Source organism: Oncorhynchus masou, chromosome 19 (genome assembly GCF_036934945.1).
Source record: "Oncorhynchus masou masou isolate Uvic2021 chromosome 19, UVic_Omas_1.1, whole genome shotgun sequence".
Classification (NCBI taxonomy): Eukaryota; Metazoa; Chordata; class Actinopteri; order Salmoniformes; family Salmonidae; genus Oncorhynchus; species Oncorhynchus masou.
This window is the reverse complement of record NC_088230.1, coordinates 27,344,493-27,363,895: the sequence shown is the minus strand read 5'-3', so window position 1 is coordinate 27,363,895 and position 19,403 is coordinate 27,344,493. Positions and strand designations below refer to the sequence as shown.

General features: G+C 43.4%; 1 protein-coding gene across 5 annotated transcripts in view; it reads right to left on the bottom strand.

Moving 5' to 3' along the window:
* Positions 1-4,776: 4,776 nt before the first annotated feature.
* Positions 4,777-19,403, bottom strand: part of LOC135506090 (collagen alpha-1(XII) chain-like) — a 106,104-nt gene continuing 91,477 nt past the window's right edge. For all 5 annotated transcript variants that reach the window (XM_064925505.1, XM_064925506.1, XM_064925507.1 and 2 more), the window contains 15 exons: positions 18,029-18,187; positions 17,657-17,734; positions 15,647-15,733; positions 15,157-15,210; positions 14,665-14,760; positions 14,143-14,196; positions 11,357-11,410; positions 11,185-11,238; positions 10,687-10,758; positions 10,525-10,560; positions 10,355-10,421; positions 10,007-10,192; positions 9,150-9,218; positions 7,484-7,654; positions 4,777-7,172 (listed from right to left, as the gene is read on the bottom strand). In XM_064925505.1, coding sequence (XP_064781577.1) covers positions 7,162-7,172; positions 7,484-7,654; positions 9,150-9,218; positions 10,007-10,192; positions 10,355-10,421; positions 10,525-10,560; positions 10,687-10,758; positions 11,185-11,238; positions 11,357-11,410; positions 14,143-14,196; positions 14,665-14,760; positions 15,157-15,210; positions 15,647-15,733; positions 17,657-17,734; positions 18,029-18,187 — 1,248 coding nt within the window. In that variant the 3' untranslated portion in view covers positions 4,777-7,161. The remainder of the gene's footprint in view (positions 7,173-7,483; positions 7,655-9,149; positions 9,219-10,006; positions 10,193-10,354; positions 10,422-10,524; positions 10,561-10,686; positions 10,759-11,184; positions 11,239-11,356; positions 11,411-14,142; positions 14,197-14,664; positions 14,761-15,156; positions 15,211-15,646; positions 15,734-17,656; positions 17,735-18,028; positions 18,188-19,403) is intronic.

Sequence of the window (19,403 nt, the reverse complement as noted above, 5' to 3'; positions counted from 1 at the left end):
TACCCTATTTTATACTTTTAACCAGGGTCCATAGGACTCTGGTCAAAAGTAGTTCAGTATAAGGAATAGGGTGTAAAACGAAAGCGTTCTACAGAGATGCTGGCCCATGTTGACTCAATGCTTCCCACAGTTGGGTCAAGTTTTTTGGATGTCCTTTGGGTGGTGGACCATTGTTGATAAACACGGGAAACTGATGAGCGTGAAAAACCCAGCAGCGCTGCAGTTCTTGATACACTCAAACCGGTAGCCTGGCACCTACTACCATACACCGTTCAAAGGCACTTCAATATTTTGTCTTGCCCATTTTCCCTCTGAACTGCACACATATACAGTCCATGTCTCAATTGTCTAAAGGCTTAAAAATCCATCTTCGACCTCTCCTCCCTTCATCTACATTGACACACATGCACAATATTGAAGTGCCTTTGAACGGGGTATGGTAGTAGGTGCCAGGCTACCGGTTTGAGAAGCCTCCCTGTGGAATGCTTTCTACACCTTGTAGAGTGTGGGCCCCAACTAAATGAGGCTGTTCTGAGGGAATATGTTCCTAATGTTTTCTACACTCAGTATACATTGCCCTATAAAGTTCTGACTATAGTACTTCTATATGAAAAGTGGGATTGTTATTGACTTTTTCTCTCTATCAAAGCAAAACTCACACACAATCCCTTCTTTGAGGAACATGATAAATGTAACCATGTAGTAATGGAACAATGATCTCATCGATCTAGTGAGACACTAGAGATTATCTTCGGGTGTAATGCCAGACAAGGGGCTGTATAAATATCATGCCTAACTAGAACGTCTTAATTGAAGCCCTCTCTCTTCTTGAATATTTGCGGTCTGTTGTAATGTTGACTGAATGCTAAACGACTGAGCCTTACTAAGCATCTACTGTAAAACTGTGAGAAAATTTGACTGCTTAGCCATGTTATTCTGTACTTTATTTGTCAATAAGAAGCATCTAGAGACTTTTTATTGTAGAGGAGAAATGTGCAGTCAGTCAGGAGATTGTTACGAGTCCTTTTCATTCATCCCACTGATAACGTGCCATAAAATGTAATATTTAAAACCAATTTTGGAGTCTTACTGTAAGTTTTTGGCACTCCAACAGTGCATGAACAGTTATGTCATCATCATCATATGTGGAGACCGTGAATACATGAGGTATTTAAACTACAATGACTGCATGCAAGCTTATATATAATCACAATGACCCTGAGAGGGATTATTAAAGTAAACACAAAAAGGTTAAGAATAGTTTCTTTCAGATGCTCTTTTCCAAGTATACATTATCTAGCATGTGTACCCTGAATACGCTAAAACATCCCCTTGTCCATAAACAGTATTTAAAGCTTAATTGAGACTTAACTTTGATCTAGACTTGTTCATGGTGTATAATCAATACAATGACACAGTATATCATAACTTACCATCTTGTCTTACTCTGCCATTTTACCATGTAATTTAGTGTGCTCCCATACTATGATGGTCTAAAGACCAGTTTGATGGCACTGCACCGTGTATTGCTGTGTAAACGTATGATTTACTGGGTAATTGCACAATTGACATTCATTTTCACTTGACTTTCTCTGGAAAAAACTGTGGCTGCATGTTTGAATATCACATCTTAAACCCTCATATTTGCTCTCTCTCTCTCCTCTCTCTCTCTTTATGTGATGATGTCATCTGTGTATGGATTCTGTCAGCAATTCCAATTGAACTGAGGTGACACCATGTAATTTGGAGAAAGAGCCAATGCTCCAAAACCAAGTTGAGTTATTCTGTTACTTTGAACTCCAGGTGCTCATCCACTCTCTGATTCTGCATGAGGACTCCTCTATTGAAATGGGAGCAAACAGAGGAGAAGGAAACCTCGTCATAACAGGTATATGATCATCTCTGTGCTATCAGGAAATGGAGTTGCTGCTCAACGAACACCTCATGTTGTGCAGACGAGCCCCTCTGCCAGACTCACATCTCCTAGCTGCTGCTGCCTCTTTCCATGAGGTCATTCTTGGCCAGGGAAATTCTGTGAGTTTATAGTTCTGCTAAGTGCCTCCAAAAGCCAGACAGAAGATGAGTTTTTATTCCACTTCACAGTAACGTATAAACAATGGTCTGCACCATGTTGAAAGCTGCTCTCCTTTGACTCTTTATGGTTTGTCCCAAAATGTTAACTTCTTTGCTAAAAGAAGTTCAAATCGTATGGATACAATATTGTTTTTCACACATGACCAGGTGAAGGAAGATAACGCAATGCTTTTGTTCATTCCTCTGTCCACACACTCGGGCCATGTGATACGAAAGTATTCATCACTTTGAAACTGATTCATCTGCTCGAGCCCTGTTTATGCACCACTAAAGTGCCCAAGTGCCATTAATCAGAGAAGTCCACACTGACAAATGAAGCTTCACATTAAAGTGTTTGATTATATTCTGCAGATGTGAGAGGTATGTGCGCCAACTCAAATGTGAGCCCCAGTTGCAGACCCCACAGTCCACCAGACACTGGGCTGCATCCCAAAAGGCACCATATTCCCTATATAGTGCACTACTTTCCACCAGAGCCATATGGGCCCTGTTTAAAAGTAATGCACCAGAAAGGAAATAGGGTGCCATTTGGGATGAAATAGTGCACCAGGAATGGTTTGCAAATGTGCAAAAGGCTGCTCTTTCATCTGGCCTGGCGTCTACGAGACAACGTGCTGCACTCAGCCAGAGCACCTGTGCCAATAGTATTGTCTCTGACCCCAAGAGGTCAGTCACCCCTGGCTTTGAGAGGTGGACTACATTTTATAGGCAGTAATCTTATGCCTCTATAACATAACATGCATCAAAACACGACAATGATGACACCTTCTTTTCCAATTATGTAGAACTTACAGTGTAATGACAGAACGGCCATCATTCACAACTACTTCAAGGATCAAGGATACTGATACTGTTTAAACAATTTGGATTTGACGTCCAGTCGTCCCTTTGATGAACTTTTTGTTGGGCGGGTTCAAGAAGAGTTCACATGATATTGGTTTTATACTCAGAGAAAATGGCGACTTGAGACTATTTCTGCTGGAAATCTGTTTTTAATTTTACCACCATCAAAGAGCAGCATCTTAATCTCCATGCCTCTCTAGGGAAAATCATGGATTCACTTCAAAGGCTCATTATTGATAAGAGTGGTACGCTGAGAAGCAAGGACATTCCTCCTCCCTCCCTGCTCATCCCTTTTCAATTAAATACCAGAACTGTGCTGATGAAAACGCCAGAGCTGCATATAGACGTAGTGAACTTCCTTAAATCTGTTTTCTAGTGTTTTAAAAAATGGCTCCATCTGTTTGAACTGAATCTAATTTAATGTCATTTATTTGGGTAAAAGACATACAACACAATGTACAATGTGGATCCAGAGGATAGCACTTAAAATAATTAATGAAAACACTTGGTCCTCAATGGGAAAACAATAACACATAGGACTAATGGATTTGTACACCTCTGTGTATTCTCTGAACTCTTCATTGTCAGCTCTCATCCATGTTGTCTAACCATCAGATATACAGTTGAAGTTGGAAGTTTACATACACCTTAGCCAAATACATTTAAACTCAGTTTCCACAATTCCTGACATTTAATCCTAGTAAAAAGTCCCTGTTTTAGGTCAGTTAGGATCAACACTTTATTTATAGAATGTGAAATGTCAGAATAATAGTACAGAGAATGATTTATTTCAGCTTTTATTTCTTTCATCACATTCACAGTGGGTCAGACGTTGCATACACTCAATTAGTATTTGGTAGCATTGTCTTTAAATTGTTTAACTTGGGTCAAACGTTTTGGGTAGCCTTCCACAAGATCTCACAATAAGTTGGGTGAATTTTGGCCCCTTCCTCCTGACAGAGCTGGTGTAACTCAGGTTTGTAGGCCTCCTTGCTCGCACAGGCCTTTTCAGTTCTGCCCATACATTTTCTATGGGATTGAGGTCAGGGCTTTGTGATGGCCACTCCAATACCTTGACTTTGTTGTCCTTAAGCCACTTTGCCACAACTTTGGAAGTATGCTTGCGGTCATTGTCCATTTGGAAGACCCATTTGCGACCAAGCTTTAACTTCCTGACTGATGTCTTGAGATGTTGCTCCAATATATCAACATAATTTTCCGTTCCTCATGATATCCATCTATATTGTGAAGTGCACCAGTCCCTCCTGCAGCAAAGCACCCTCACAACATGATGCTGCCACTGTAACAGTATAGCTTCCATCCCTCTCCTCACCCCTACCTGGGCTCGAACCAGGGACCCTCTGCACACATCAACAACTGACACCCACAAAGCATTGTTACCCATCGTTCCACAAAAGCAGGGGAACAACTACTTCAAGGTCTCTGAGCGAGTGACGTCACCGACTGAAACGCTATTAGCGTTTACCACCGCTAAATAGCTAGCCATTTCACATTGGTTACACCACCCCCGTGCTTCACTGTTGGGATGGTGTTCTCCGGCTTGCAAGCCTTCCCCCTTTTTCCTCCAAACATAACAATTGTCATTATGGCCAAACAGTTTTATTTTTGTTTCATCAGACCAGTGGACATTTCTCCAAAAAGTACGATCTTTGTCCCCATGTGCAGTTGCAAACCGTAGTCTGTCTTTTTTATGGCAGTTTTGGAGCAGTGGCTTCTTTCTTGATTTGATTGTTGTGAATGTGTTAAATCATACCCCTGAAAAACTATCCATTTCAAATCCTATATTAAGCTGCAATGGAAGAATGATTGACACGAGAGCACATTTTCAGTAGTTTTATTGAAAAATGCCTCTTCTGTTTCAGAAATAAATAAGAAAATAAGGCTGTGGAATTCACAATTTGAAGTTAAAACATGAAGCAGCAATACCATATTCATAGTCTTGCACACAAATTCCAACTGCATTCGATATTAATAAAACATCAATGATAACAACTATATTCTGATTAAAAAACATACTAAATATACACCACAGACATGCAACCTTTGGTAAAATCAGCTGTGATTTGATATAAGAAAACTGATAAACATTTAGTCTAAAGATACAAAATGGAAGCCATGTTAAACTGCAGTACTGAAGATGAACACTTTAGGTAGATGGTGAACAGATGGCCATCTTTCAAGTGAAAAAGAGAGCAAAAGTATAAAATAGGAATAAAACATAATTTGATAATCAGACATTTTGAATGAACTGTGATTGGAAAGAGAAGTGTTGTGTGAACAAACATTTGCATTGTCCAACACTGCAATTCGATGAACAATTAATGCAGATATGTTACAAGCAAAAGATACAATAGGAAAAAACAGCAAGCTCACAGATTGTCATGGAAAAATGTATAGGATTTTGTTTTTGTTTCTGAATTCACATATGATTTAAGGTACTTCCAAAAATAGATGAGGTATCAAACCTCTTTTTAGTGAAATGTGCATAGCCCTTAATGACACCATATGTGAACAAAACAAAAACAAACACAAGAAGAACAAAAAATAACCTATTTTATGACGCTATCCTTTTGGATTCCTTTCTTGATAGTGACCTCTCTCAACGCTCGTTTTGTGAGTCATCTTCTTCTTCAGGTGTTGGGACTACGTAGGTTTCAGGCTCAGGTGAATATGGCTCTGGTTGGAAATAGTGTTTTATGCCGATTGAACATGAGTGTAATTTGCAGAGTATGTCTCAACATGCACAAACTGTTGTGTTACAGTATGTTTTATTTTCAGGCTTGGACATGCAGTATACTGGTGAAATGACACAATTGAGTGGGCGTGGCCATATTCAGATAGGTTGTGATTTTGAAGGGCACTGATAGAAAGGGTTTGTAAACAATTCAGTGCATTTTCTAAATCTGTGTGATGTTAGCATTTCAATGTTAGTCCAGTTTGAGTGGTTGTGGGTGGGTTCAGTCATTTAACAGAATCATCATTGCCATTTTCTGCAGCTCATTCATTTACAAAATATCAAAAATCAAGTCATTCTAGCACCAGCCTAATCATACATTTTGTGATGTTATTCCTCATAACATAACAGAGGTAACCAGCTGGTAGTGGTAGAATATCCATTAATACTACAGCAAAATAAAGAAATGAGAACCAGAAAAATGTATGAATGACGATTCTTAGAATATTCTTACTGTGTATGTAGAGAGAAACACTACCTCCAGGGGAACATGGTACAATATGAGCCTGAGCAGTCGGTGTGTGTGTGTGTAGGCTACAGAAACATCACTTGTGGGGACGTGGTACAATATGAGCCTGAGCAGTCGGTGTGTGTGTAGGCTACAGAAACATCACCCGTGGGGACGTGTTACAATATGAGCCTGAGCAGTCGGTGTGTGTGTGTGTGTAGGCTACAGAAACATCACCCGTGGGGACGTGGTACAATATGAGCCTGAGCAGTCGGTGTGTGTGTGTGTGTGTGTAGGCTACAGAAACATCACCCGTGGGAACGTGTTACAATATGAGCCTGAGCAGTCGGTGTGTGTGTGTGTGTGTGTGTGTGTGTGTGTGTGTGTAGGCTACAGAAACATCACCCGTGGGAACGTGTTACAATATGAGCCTGAGCAGTCGGTGTGTGTGTGTGTGTGTGTGTGTGTGTAGGCTACAGAAACATCACTCGTGGGGATGTGGTAGAAAAAGAGGCATTCATGTTGGCATTCAGCAAGCAGCAGGTTACAAGGCAAAAGTGTAACTACAGGTGTTAAAACTACATTTTGTGGATGTGATTCAAACATCATTTAGTTTATTTACAGATAACACCTCAAGAGTAACAATATTAATATTGTTGAAGTTGTTGATTCTCTCTGTTACAAAATACAACCTGGTTAGTGTTTTTGTTTGTTTGTTTGTTTGTTTGTTTGTTTGTGTATGGTCCTCCACCCGATAGGTTTCTCTGTTCGTTCTTTGGCTTCAAGATGCAAACAGACCACTACGTTGTTGCCATCACCGATGCTTGTGTGTTCTAGTTGCTCTACAATGTTGTTAGTACCAGTCCACGTCGTTGTTCTTGTCTTTCTCAACATAGTTTGTTAATGTTATCCTTTGGTGGTTATCCTCAAACAGCTCTAGAGCGCGTGAGCAAGTATCTCAGTAAGAGGACTTTTTTCAGGAATTCAAAGTGAAAGCAGCACAGGCGATTTAGAAAGTTTACTATGGTGAACCTGAAATAAGGTCAAACAGGGTGTTAGTCTTCAGTTGGTATGGGAATATTTACTTTCTCTCCTAATGTTAACAAATCAATTATCACAATTTATATATAGTCGTTTCTGGAATATATCCATTTGTCATCAGTCTGTACTGTACTTATATTTTGTAGCAACTATGAAGCAACTATGTAGTAACTATGAAGCAACTATGAAGCAACTATGTAGTAACTATGTAGTAACTTCTCATGCTTGTAACTGATGTTTCATGCTGCGGCTTCATGCAATCATTGAGGATGTCATGCCATCTACCTTTCCAGTTTACATACCTCGGTATCCTTGTCCATTGTAAGGAATGCCGACACACTGGGAAGAGTCACAGTAGCCAGGAGTGCCAGGTTGGCCCCTAATACCTGCGAACCCTTGGCGCCCAGGAGGACCGCGGGGCCCGGTGGAGCCTGCAGGGCCTGGAGGGCCGGTCCGTGTCTCGCCTGCTGGGCCTGAAAGAAAGAAAATCACAACCAACCAATCAGAACCCATCTGAGTGTCATCACCCTGTGACATCAGTAGGAACTATAAGAGTAGTAACTGTTTCTGCCACAACAGCTTGGAACATTCAATTTTAAAAAAGGACAAACTGAAGCTGAAGGAAAAACCTGGATTTCTTCGTTGAACCTTTTTCCTTCCTCTGTTTCGTCTAGACGTTTATAAAAGCCTAAGCTTGGAATTTTCACCTTAACTCCTTCAGCCTTTCATTCATGCTCCTCCAAGTCCTTTAAACATGTGTTGTGAATGAGGCCACAAGAAGACCTCAGCATGTCCATCTGATTAGCCCATGAACAATCACTCACCATCAGCTAGCTTTCCCAGTATTCTGGGAAATTCCTTTTCCCCCGATTCAAGACCACTTTCCACAAGTCTTGACCTTGTAGACCTTAAGTAAATTGCATGTTTTTTCTCCAAGTTCCTCTTGTTGAAGACTAGGCTTCTGGAAGCCCAGTGCTTTATAGTTAAACGTGCTGTATGGAAGTGGAAGACTGGATGGCTGTATTAGCTACACCTGTACTGTTACTCTACAGCCCCTGGCAGGATGAGCTCATGTTATTGTTGGATGTCTTGGTAGGCAGGTTGTCTGGAATCTAATGATTCTGCATTACAGGGTTAAACCAAAGGGAATCCTTGGTTTCAGTACACAAACGGTGACCTCTGTCAGCACACTGGGCCTATCAGTAACAGTGTGTAATGACTGTGGTACTGCTCAAGCCATTTGAACGGATTCTGAAATCAACTCAGGTGACTATATCCAGACAGTTTGATGTCATGTATCTGTTTGGTACAGATAAGTCACACACATAAACCTCTCTCACTCTTTTGGTTTTCATATTTGCAACTGTAACTGCTTTCCCATTGCTTTCCCTAAGAACGGGCAGTTTTCAAACCATGAGGTGTCATAGAGTTCGGATGGGTCCTATCTTCAGGTGCAGTAATTAATGTTTACCCCAGTGTGAACAGAGAATTTATTTCAACATCTGTGCATACGAGCACCTCACACACAAAGGCAACATAAATCCCCTAGAATGCAGAGTGTTTAACTGGGAAAACACTGGACAGCAGCGTTGATAATTTATGAAGCACAGCTGGCCCAGCACAGCTTCAGGCAACACCTCTGAGCTGATCTGTAGCCTGTAGTTACTGCAATGCACATTTTAACTGGGAGGAATGGTTCAATTCACAGTGACACACACAGCTTACAATGAGAGATGTGGTGAGAAATTACTCCCATTACTGTAGCTAAAGTAAAGTAATGATTGATTTCCCCAGATTCAAACAAAAGAATATGATGCCATGAGAATCACATGGAGAGATTAAGTTTGCTGAATGAGCCCCCTCATGGAAGGAGATGGGTGTTGCTATTAAGACTCAGATACGATGCTATACAGGACAAAGGAGGAATGGATAGTTGTGGACCTGGAGCGGAAATGTTGTGAAACTAACCAGGTGGTCCTCTTTGTCCTCTCTGTCCGACTCCTGGTGTTCCTTGATCACCTTTCTCTCCTGCCGGGCCTGAGAAACAAACAACCAGAATCACTGACAGCAGACAAAGACAAGGACACACTCAAAGAGAAAAGCCTAATGAAACCATTATGACCACACAGGAAGTTAAATATTAATAAAGCTTGCAGGGGGGAAAATAGATGGACATTTCCCAAGCCACTGAAAACAGTCTGAGACAGGCCTACGGAAAGACACACAGAAATACAGACAGAACTACTGAGACGAATGGAATATGTTGTGAAGATGAGACTTTGGAAAAGTCCCCGAAGGCTTCATTCCATTGCTAAGACAGTAGTAAGACAAAATGGCTCGTCTATGGAAAAATGTCCAGTCTTTGTTCCAACTGTGATATGATTGATTATCTTCTGATTCCACACAGCAAGACACTCTAGTTAGGCCTACTGATATTGAACAGCTCGGTCAACGGTGGAGGGCTGTGTGTCTGCTGGTTTTGTTTTTTCCTTTGATATTTCCTTAGTTATTTCCCTTCAATGTGTGTCCACTTAAGACCTAGACAACCAGGTGAGGAGTTCCTAACTACATGGGAGGAGCAAAACCCAGCAGGCACACAGCCTTCTAGGAATTGAGTTTGACCCTCCTGAGCAAGACCTCTTGACAAAAAAAATGTATTAGTCAACATAGAGGCCTATTGACAAACAGCTTTATTAGTCAACATAGAGACCTATTGACAAAAAAAAATATTAGTCAACATATAGACCTATTGACAAACAGCTTTATTAGTCAACATAGGAGAATTCTTGGGCTCCTGACAGCAATGGGCATGTGGGACAACGTACCTCTCTCTCCTTGCGGGCCAGGTTGTCCAGGACTTCCTGGGAATCCGTTCCTGCCTGTCTGTCCGGGCTCTCCACGGGGACCCTGGTTACCGCTGGGCCCTGGGGATCCGGGGGGACCTGGGTTGTTGCTGCTACGGTAACCGCTGGGAATCTGGTTCAGCATTGAATTGACACGACTCATTTGTCCTAAAAGTCGACATTGAAAAGGTAACAGACATTTAATGAAATGCAGACTCTGTTAGGATTTGATTTCAGACATTTAATGAAATGCAGACTCTGTTACGACTTTGATTTCACTGTAGTGGCAGAACTCCTTCTGAATGTAGTGCTAAAAAAAGTCCCACTCACCGCTAACTATCTGCTCGCACACTTGTCTGGCTATGGATCGCATCATGTTCTGAGGAGCAAAGTCACCCTAGAAGCAAACAAAGAGGAAGGCTTAGTGATGAATATACATGACTTACTGAGATTAACTGAGGTTAAAAACTTGAAGATAGACCCTTGGGGCTGTTACTCACTCTCTCTCCTCTGTCCCCTTTCATACCATTGGCTCCCTGAATTAACAGAAGAATACAAGGCCCTTACATTTCACTGTATGATGCAATAACTTTGCCTTTCTGTGGTTTGCATAACATGGAGAACTGGATTATGAAATTTGGTATAATTTGATATATGCTTACCGAAACACCTCTGTCACCAGACTTTCCTGGTTTTCCTGAAGCACCAGGCATTCCAGGAGATCCGGGAGGTCCCTGAACAGTGACAAACACAAAATCACCAATCTGATACATGTATTACACCATGCACTTTAAGGGAACACAATGGAAAGTTATAAAATATATGTACTGTGTGTATGTTTTAAAAATGTTTTTACTGGCAGATAAAATCAATCAATCAGTCAATACAGTAACAAACAAAGGAACCAATCAGATATGGTGCCACAAACAAAGGAAACCAATCAGATACAGCAACACAAATAAAGGAACCAATCAGATACAGTGACGCAAACAAAGGAACCAATTAGATACAGTGACACAAACAAAACAACCAATCAGATTACATTCAAGAGACTTATGGTCTGTCTTTACTATAGTGTCGGAGAGTATGAGCTTGACAGGGACATGATATACAGTACATAGATTCCTTTCTCTCTCTGACTGCATTTTGTCTGAACATACCATTGGTCCTGTTGAGCCTCTGGATCCGGCCTGCCCCTCCTTTCCTTGGGGTCCCTGCATTTGCAACACACAGACAATAGAGTTAAACAAGTTATTGAGATGACAGGATCAAGCACATTAAACCCTAGGCCTAGACATTGTGTGATACTTAGACAATGGCCTACAGACTCACCCTAGGTCCAGCAGGTCCAATTGGGCCGATGATCCCAGCTACCCCAGGTGGACCCTGTGGGAAAAAGACAGAAACATAACCCACTTCAGAGCTGGATATGTTTTCCCCCTCACAGCCCACATTAACACAGGTCACGTTCCTTTGACCAACCAACTCAAACCAGTTTGTTTCACCACCAGTTTTCCGTGTGTCAGACAGTAAATCTCCCTTTTATTTCTCGTTTGCTCAAAAACCCTGCTCACTTTTTTATTGTCAATCCTCTCTGGCCTTTGATGCTTTGGATTAGATTTACAGGGAACATAATATATTCCAGATCCATTTTATTGGCCATTATAAAACAGGGCTGCGTACTCTGCAAGTCATTAAATGCATATTGCCACAGCATCTGTTCTAGCATGGTCACCTGCAAACACTACCCACAATCACTTTGGGGATGGGTTTACCAAGGCTTTTAACTTGGAATCAATAATTATCTTACACTGGGTAATTCATTATCCAGTGTCTTGTGGCATAAACACAGCTGCATTAATTCCGAACAGAGGTTGACTTTATTTAATTTTATATGGGGAGGGCAGGGGCTTGTTTCCTAAATCAGAATGAACTCAGCATAGAAATAGTCTGAGTTTTCTAGGAGACATCTTTCAGTCACAAAAGGGACTTCTCTTTTCTTTTCTTTAATCTATAAATAAAAGAAGTGGGCTATTTCTAGAAGTACAAAGATGCCATTTTATGTATGAGTACTGGAGCTTCTATTTATTTGTGGTGCTGTCGGTCTAATGAAGACCATCTCAAAGGATCTCTAAGATGCAGACGTCTGAGGACACATGGAAGTGCATTGTTGTTGTGTAAAAAGTCACAAGCTAAGCCTGGAAATCATTGAATGTTGTCAATGTTGATTAAATAGAAGAGCCAGCTTCGTTATGTAAGCAGAAGGTCATTTACCATGATGTTCTGTGTAACTATGCCATCTATCATAGACAGTTGGTACGTTACAAAATATAGGCTCCAGGAAACCGGATTTTTCATTCATACATTTTTTTATCACCTCATTAGCTTTCTATGCACCATAGTACAACAACTGACACAAGGAGGGAGGCACTGCAGTACCACCACTGACACAAGAAGGAAGGCACCATAGTACAACAACTGACACAAGGAGGGAGGCACTGCAGTACCACCACTGACACGAGGAGGGAGGCACTGCAGTACCACCACTGACACGAGGAGGGAGGCACTGCAGTACCACCACTGACACGAGGAGGGAGGCACTGCAGTACCACCACTGACACAAGGAGGGAGGCACTGCAGTACCACCACTGACACGAGGAGGGAGGCACTGCAGTACCACCACTGACACGAGGAGGGAGGCAATGTAGTACCACCACTGACACAAGGAGGGAGGCACTGCAGTACCACCACTGACACGAGGAGGGAGGCACTGCAGTACCACCACTGACACGAGGAGGGAGGCACTGCAGTACCACCACTGACACGAGGAGGGAGGCACTGCAGTACCACCACTGACACGAGGAGGGAGGCACTGCAGTACCACCACTGACACGAGGAGGGAGGCACTGCAGTACCACCACTGACACGAGGAGGGAGGCACTGCAGTACCACCACTGACACGAGGAGGGAGGCACTGCAGTACCACCACTGACACAAGGAGGGAGGCACTGTAGTACAACAACTGACACAGGAGGGAGGCACTGCAGTACCACCACTGACACGAGGAGGGAGGCAATGTAGTACCACCACTGACACGAGGAGGGAGGCACTGCAGTACCACCACTGACACGAGGAGGGAGGCAATGTAGTACCACCACTGACACAAGGAGGGAGGCACTGCAGTACAACAACTGACACGAGGAGGGAGGCACTGCAGTACCACCACTGACACGAGGAGGGAGGCACTGCAGTACCACCACTGACACGAGGAGGGAGGCACTGCAGTACCACCACTGACACGAGGAGGGAGGCACTGCAGTACCACCACTGACACGAGGAGGGAGGCAATGCAGTACCACAACTGACACAAGGAGGGAGGCACTGCAGTACAACAACTGACACAGGAGGGAGGCACTGTAGTACAACAACTGACACAGGAGGGAGGCACTGTAGTACAACAACTGACACAGGAGGGAGGCACTGTAGTACAACAACTGACACAAGGAGGGAGGCACTGTAGTACAACAACTGACACAGGAGGGAGGCACTGTAGTACAACAACTGACACAGGAGGGAGGCACTGTAGTACAACAACTGACACAGGAGGGAGGCACTGTAGTACAACAACTGACACAAGGAGGGAGGCACTGTAGTACAACAACTGACACAGGAGGGAGGCACTGTAGTACAACAACTGACACAGGAGGGAGGCACTGCAGTACAACAGCTGACACAAGGAGGGAGGCACTGTAGTACAACAACTGACACAAGAAGGAAGGCACCATAGTACAACCACTGACACAAGGAGGGAGGCAATGCAGTACAACCACTGACACAGGGAGGAAGGCCTAATGTGGACGGCCTGACTAGAACGACCTTTGTTCGACAGAAATGGTTGATCAGGCTGAATGGTTTTCCACTCACTTAACAGAGAATAAATCCAAATTGGGGAATCTCAACCTGTTGTTAGTTACTGTCTCTTTGTGAGTCCTCTTCATAAGAAATATTGTCTATGGCTTGCCACATGGAGAGAGGCCAGAGTAGTAGCATATCTGTGAATTATCCCTGGTTTCCTGTTCTAAAACACAGCCGGGGCCGCGGGCCAAAGCAGCACTCACTTTCTGTCCAGGTAGCCCAGAATCACCAGCTTCTCCTTTTGGTCCTTGTCGGCCCTGAAACAGTGAAGGGAGAAACCCATTCACACTCAGTGGATCACATAATAAAACAAATCTGTCAATCTGTCTTTGTGTAACCCAAGATAAACAAACTGTGATGAGAGTTGTGTGCGAGATGTGTGGAAGTATATTGGTGATGTCCAAACAGGCCATGGGTTAATGAGACATTTCTCTTGAGTCTGGGTGTGTTTCAGAGTAGGAAATCCCAGTGGTGATTTATGCACAGGCTGGTTTAAAGGCCCCAGATATCACGTTTAGCCCCAGACATGGAGGAATGCAGGCTCTACAGGCCCTTGCCACAATTACTCCAGCTTGTAAATTCCTTACATAATAAATGGCCAAAATGATCCCTATTTGGTGTGTGAAGTCATCATGGGATTTACGTTTAACCGTTGTAAACGAGCTGTGTGTGGCAGTGGCTGGGTGGAGGGGAGTGTGTGTAGGCGTGTGGAGTGTTCAACTCACAGCTTCTCCTGGAATAGACAGCCCACTGCGTCCTTGAGGGCCGGGGAGACCCATAGGTCCTGGCAAGCCTGTATCTCCACGCGGTCCAATTGGACCCTATCAGAGAAACAAAGACAAGAGATAAGAATCAATTAGACCTGGACAGTATGTTAATATTGAGACCTCCAGACTAAAAGTAGTAGTGCAGTCAAATGCTACTGTTGCAATGTGTGGAAGAAGGCCCCAGAAACCGTGGAATGCATGCACTGTCAAACAGAGCCTCCCTCAGTTTCGAGAAGACAAACACATTGCCAATAAGTGAATTCAGATGTTTTTCTTCCATATCAAAGCCATGATACTGCAAACAGTTTAAAGGATACTCCAATATTCCACATTCTCCAAACTGTGTCAACGACCTTGACCACTATATGACTGACGTCAGTTCTGACTTTAAAATGTAACCCTGCAGCCCTAAAGAGGGACTCTGAGAGGTGAGGTTAGTGAGGTACTTACAGCTGGACCAGTCTCCCCTCTTTCCCCCCGGGGACCTTTGCTCCCAGGTGCGCCCTGGGGAAGGAAGAGCATTAGTCAAGTTAACACTGTGAGGGATAGGAGTGTCTAGAAGCCCAGAGCGACATCAGGATGCTGCCAGGATGGATGCTCTCTCCCTGGGGGCTCCGTAGTCATAACATGCAGACTACTGTAGCTCCTTCTGGTTTGCCCTTTTAAAAACAAATAAAGGCCAAATTGTACAGTCAGTCCTGCATAATGAATATGTTTCAGAGTGAAACTGTACAGTCATAACATTTATAGGAACGTGTCAAAAAAGATAATTTTCCATCGGCAGATCAAGGAATTCACTAGAACCCCCTAGCCTGCAGCAGAGAGAGGGAAGGAGTGTGAGTCCGAAAAAGGACCCTATTGGCTACAGAGTGCACCATTATTTTATCAGAGCCAAAGTAATAGGGTGCCGTTTGAGATGCAGCTGTAGAGGATGTCTTACCACTGCCCCCTGTGGTCCCTGGAGTCCTGTGCTCTCTGAGGTGCATGTGCAGGCTTTGGGGAGGGACGGGCACTTGGATTCCTCTCTCTGATAGGGTAAGGAAACAGACAGGCACAGGAATTGGTCAAAAACACAGACCCAGTTCTCTGTGAGTCTGCAGAGATGCTGATTAAGCTGCAGGTAATCCACTCAGCCAGTCTCATGTACGCACAATTATAGACTTCATGACTGTAAGTTTCTCTGGGTAAGAGCATCTGCTAAATGACTGAATGGTAACGTAAATATAAACAGAGGCAGGCTCAGGAGGTTACAGGATAATATGGCTTATTTGGAATGATTAGATGGTATTAGTACCAGTAGTACGGTACATTTCAAGACTATACAACAGATGAAGTACATGCTCTCTAGTTGACAGCTAATATTTCACTAGAACAGCTCAATCAGACAGCTGTGTTGCATGCAATGATCCTGTGGCAATGGACATCATGAGCTTCCAGCAAGTCAATTGTTGAAAAGCCCTACCCCCTACCCAAAAGCCCTACCCCCTACCCAAAAGCCCTACCCCCTACCCAAAAGCCCTAGCCCCTACCCAAAAGCCCTAGCCCCTACCCAAAAGCCCTACCCTCTACCCAAAAGCCCTACCCCCTACATAAAAGCCCTAGCCCCTACCCAAAAGCCCTACCCCCTACCCAAAAGCCCTACCCCCTACCCAAAAGCCCTACCCCCTACCCAAAAGCCCTAGCCCCTACCCAAAAGCCCTACCCCCTACCCAAAAGCCCTACCCCCTACCCAAAAGCCCTACCCACATGTTTTTACATTCTGGGTGTCCAACCAACAGTGATCGTGGGGCTCTTGAAACAAAAGCTGCTTTTCCTTGTTGAAACAGGGGCGGGTTCCTGGATAACTCTGGTGGGACTAAAGTGAGAAAGTCAAGGTCGAACAGGGGCTTTGAGGCATAGGACCCAGGGTCAAAACACCAGTGCCTGCAGTACATTAAAAGGATCACGTGAAACGTGTAACAAGAGTTGTTGTTGACAATGTCTTCATAGCTTGGCACTGTTTGTTGTTTAATGTGCGTATTGTTGAAGGCCGTTCATAGTTGTGATGCCTTTACAGTCGATAGCCGTTGCTTCTCCACCTAATGGCGAGGCTCTGGGGAAACCGGGCAGGGTAACTGCGAAACAGTGACATACACTACTTGACAAAAGGCGTTTGAAGCTGCAGCTGGGCTATTTAAACAATTATAGCACTGCCTAATTCATGTGCTTCATAAACATCCAATGGGAGTCTTCCAAGAGTTGGAATAATTTAAGAAGAAAAAGCAGGTGGCATAAAATATTCCTGTTCTATATAGACTGAATGGCTTTCCTTTTTCGCTGCCAGAAATGTACTTGGTACTGAGGCACGTTGTCATTCAACGATGTCTTTGACATATTAGATAGGACAACTGCATAGGGGTGGTAGAGTCAAGTTCTAATCATGCAATGCTTCGCTGCTATCACTTTTCCATAGATTAAGTGGAATGTACTGAGCTCGCTGTCTGCACACTAGTTGACCATTGAGAAAATCAGATTTCTTCTTCATGTGTTCAGGATTATGTAAGTATGTCCTTAAGAGATGTGGGATGGGTATGCATTTGTTTACGGCAATGTTAAAAGATGAGACAAGCAATAAGCATTAGAAGCATGCGTCTAATATGAACGAGCATAAACACACACGCCTACACACACACACACACAGATGCTCAACAGGAGAACTAAGGAGATGGGTCGGTGAAAATGTTAACAGACTGCTCAGAGCATGCTTTGCGTCTGCGAAGTTGTACCGCCCGCCTCTCCCTCCAGGGTGGTCCAGATGTAGGGTGAAGTTGTCCCTAGACACGGATCTGTGATGAATTTTGCATTTCCCCCACTAATGAGCAAAAGTTAGGATTGGGGCAGAGGAAGCTGATCCTAGATCTGTACCTAGGGAAAACTTCAGCGGAGGTCCATTGAGGCTGCCCTTACTCACCATAGATGGAAGGTCACAGCATCTGTCTCTGCTCGTCCAGCCCAGGGTGCACACAATATCGAACATCTGGAGCTGGAACTGTGGAACAAGGGAAAAAAAGTAAAATAGTGTTAGTTACATGTGTCTTTGATACTTCCTTGTCATCCAAAAATACCAACTAAGAGCATGCAGACAGAGAGCCCACAGAGAATCAGATAAGGATAACTGAGGCACACTCCACTTGGGGTAAACTATGTTGGAGACAGTACGCGTCAAGACTTCCTCCTGTCATTACAGCACTCAGACACACAGGGGTGCTATAACTGACTTGCTTGTAGGCTGCTAGGTTCAGAAAGGTCCATATACCTTGACGTTGTATGACAGTTCACTTACAGTTGCACTTTTCCCCTTGGAACCAATGGACTTGGACATTTTGCCTAGGACTTGATAGCCGTTCGTGGATGTGTTTCCAGCTTCCTTAATCTCCTTGTCCGCCACCTCTTGGCAGTCGAGGTTCAGCTTGACTTTGGTGGGGGAAACAAGGATGTGGAGCTGTATAGAGAAAAGATTGAGAGTTGTTACATTCTTCGTCCAGGACATACTTTCGTCTAGGACCATCTGCTTTCTATCTTGAAACTCTGCAAATCATTGGGTTATCTGGGGTTGACAACAGAGCGCAGAGAGACACAGGGTGTATGTGGATGTGTTATTTCCTATCCTTGATGTGGTGTTCACTGACAGCCTCCAAAAGAGGTAGACCAGAGAGAAATAAAGCCACACGATTTCAACACATTCTGAGAGCGAACACTCAATTCTAAGGATGTACAGTGCCCTAAAAGTTTTCTCAGGATAAGATACATGGTTCTGGTTCAAAAAGTAATCTGTACTAATGTATTAAATGTATTAACTGTTAATTATATATATTAGTCATATAGCATGTAATATCATCAGTAAAATGAACCTGGTGTGGTAAAACACAAGGAAATGCCAGATCAGATGTTTTCAGCAAAAAATGCTTGCTCAATGATTTATAGAGCACCGTCATCCATTCATCTCTCTCATTTACTTGGGGTCATGGGGTTAAAGTGTATGTGGTGTACACCAAGGATGAGTCTTTCCACCGCTATGTTTCCCAGAGTCAATGTATGCATTATGTTGCTATTCCTTACTCAGGTCAACCTCACATCTTCTGATGATGTAGTTTTGTGGTGTGCCATAAGAAGTGCTCCCTTTTACTCTCTCCCTCTATTGCCAAGAGGCTAGCTGCTGTTCTGTGGAGTTCATTCACATTCTTACTTAGCAGGCAACATGCTACTGTACCAAGCCATGAAGTCAGTCCCAGAGATTTGGCAACCACATGCGGTTTCATTCGTTGTGGTCAATTTCGTTGGAAATGTATAGCTATGTTTTGCAGACCACTAGCGGAGGAAGCTTCTATCTCAGGATTCTTCTGGGAGAGCGAGCAGACAGACAGTGGAGCACGCTCAGCAATTTATGGTAAATAAGGTAAATATATACCCTAAGAAAGCAACTTGGAGAAATTATCAACTCCACTCAAGGAAATTACATCATCAGACGGCGCTCTATATAGTCTCAGACAGTCTCCAGTTCAGTTTAAGCCCAGTTAACACATAACGTTCTGAGAACCATATGTTTCTTTGCGCTTGGTGAGAGCGTGGTTATCCTATGGATATTTTACATACAACCTTCCCACAACTTTCCGGGAATGGTGTAAGATAGTTGCTTGGCTTTGAAACATTCTCAGCAC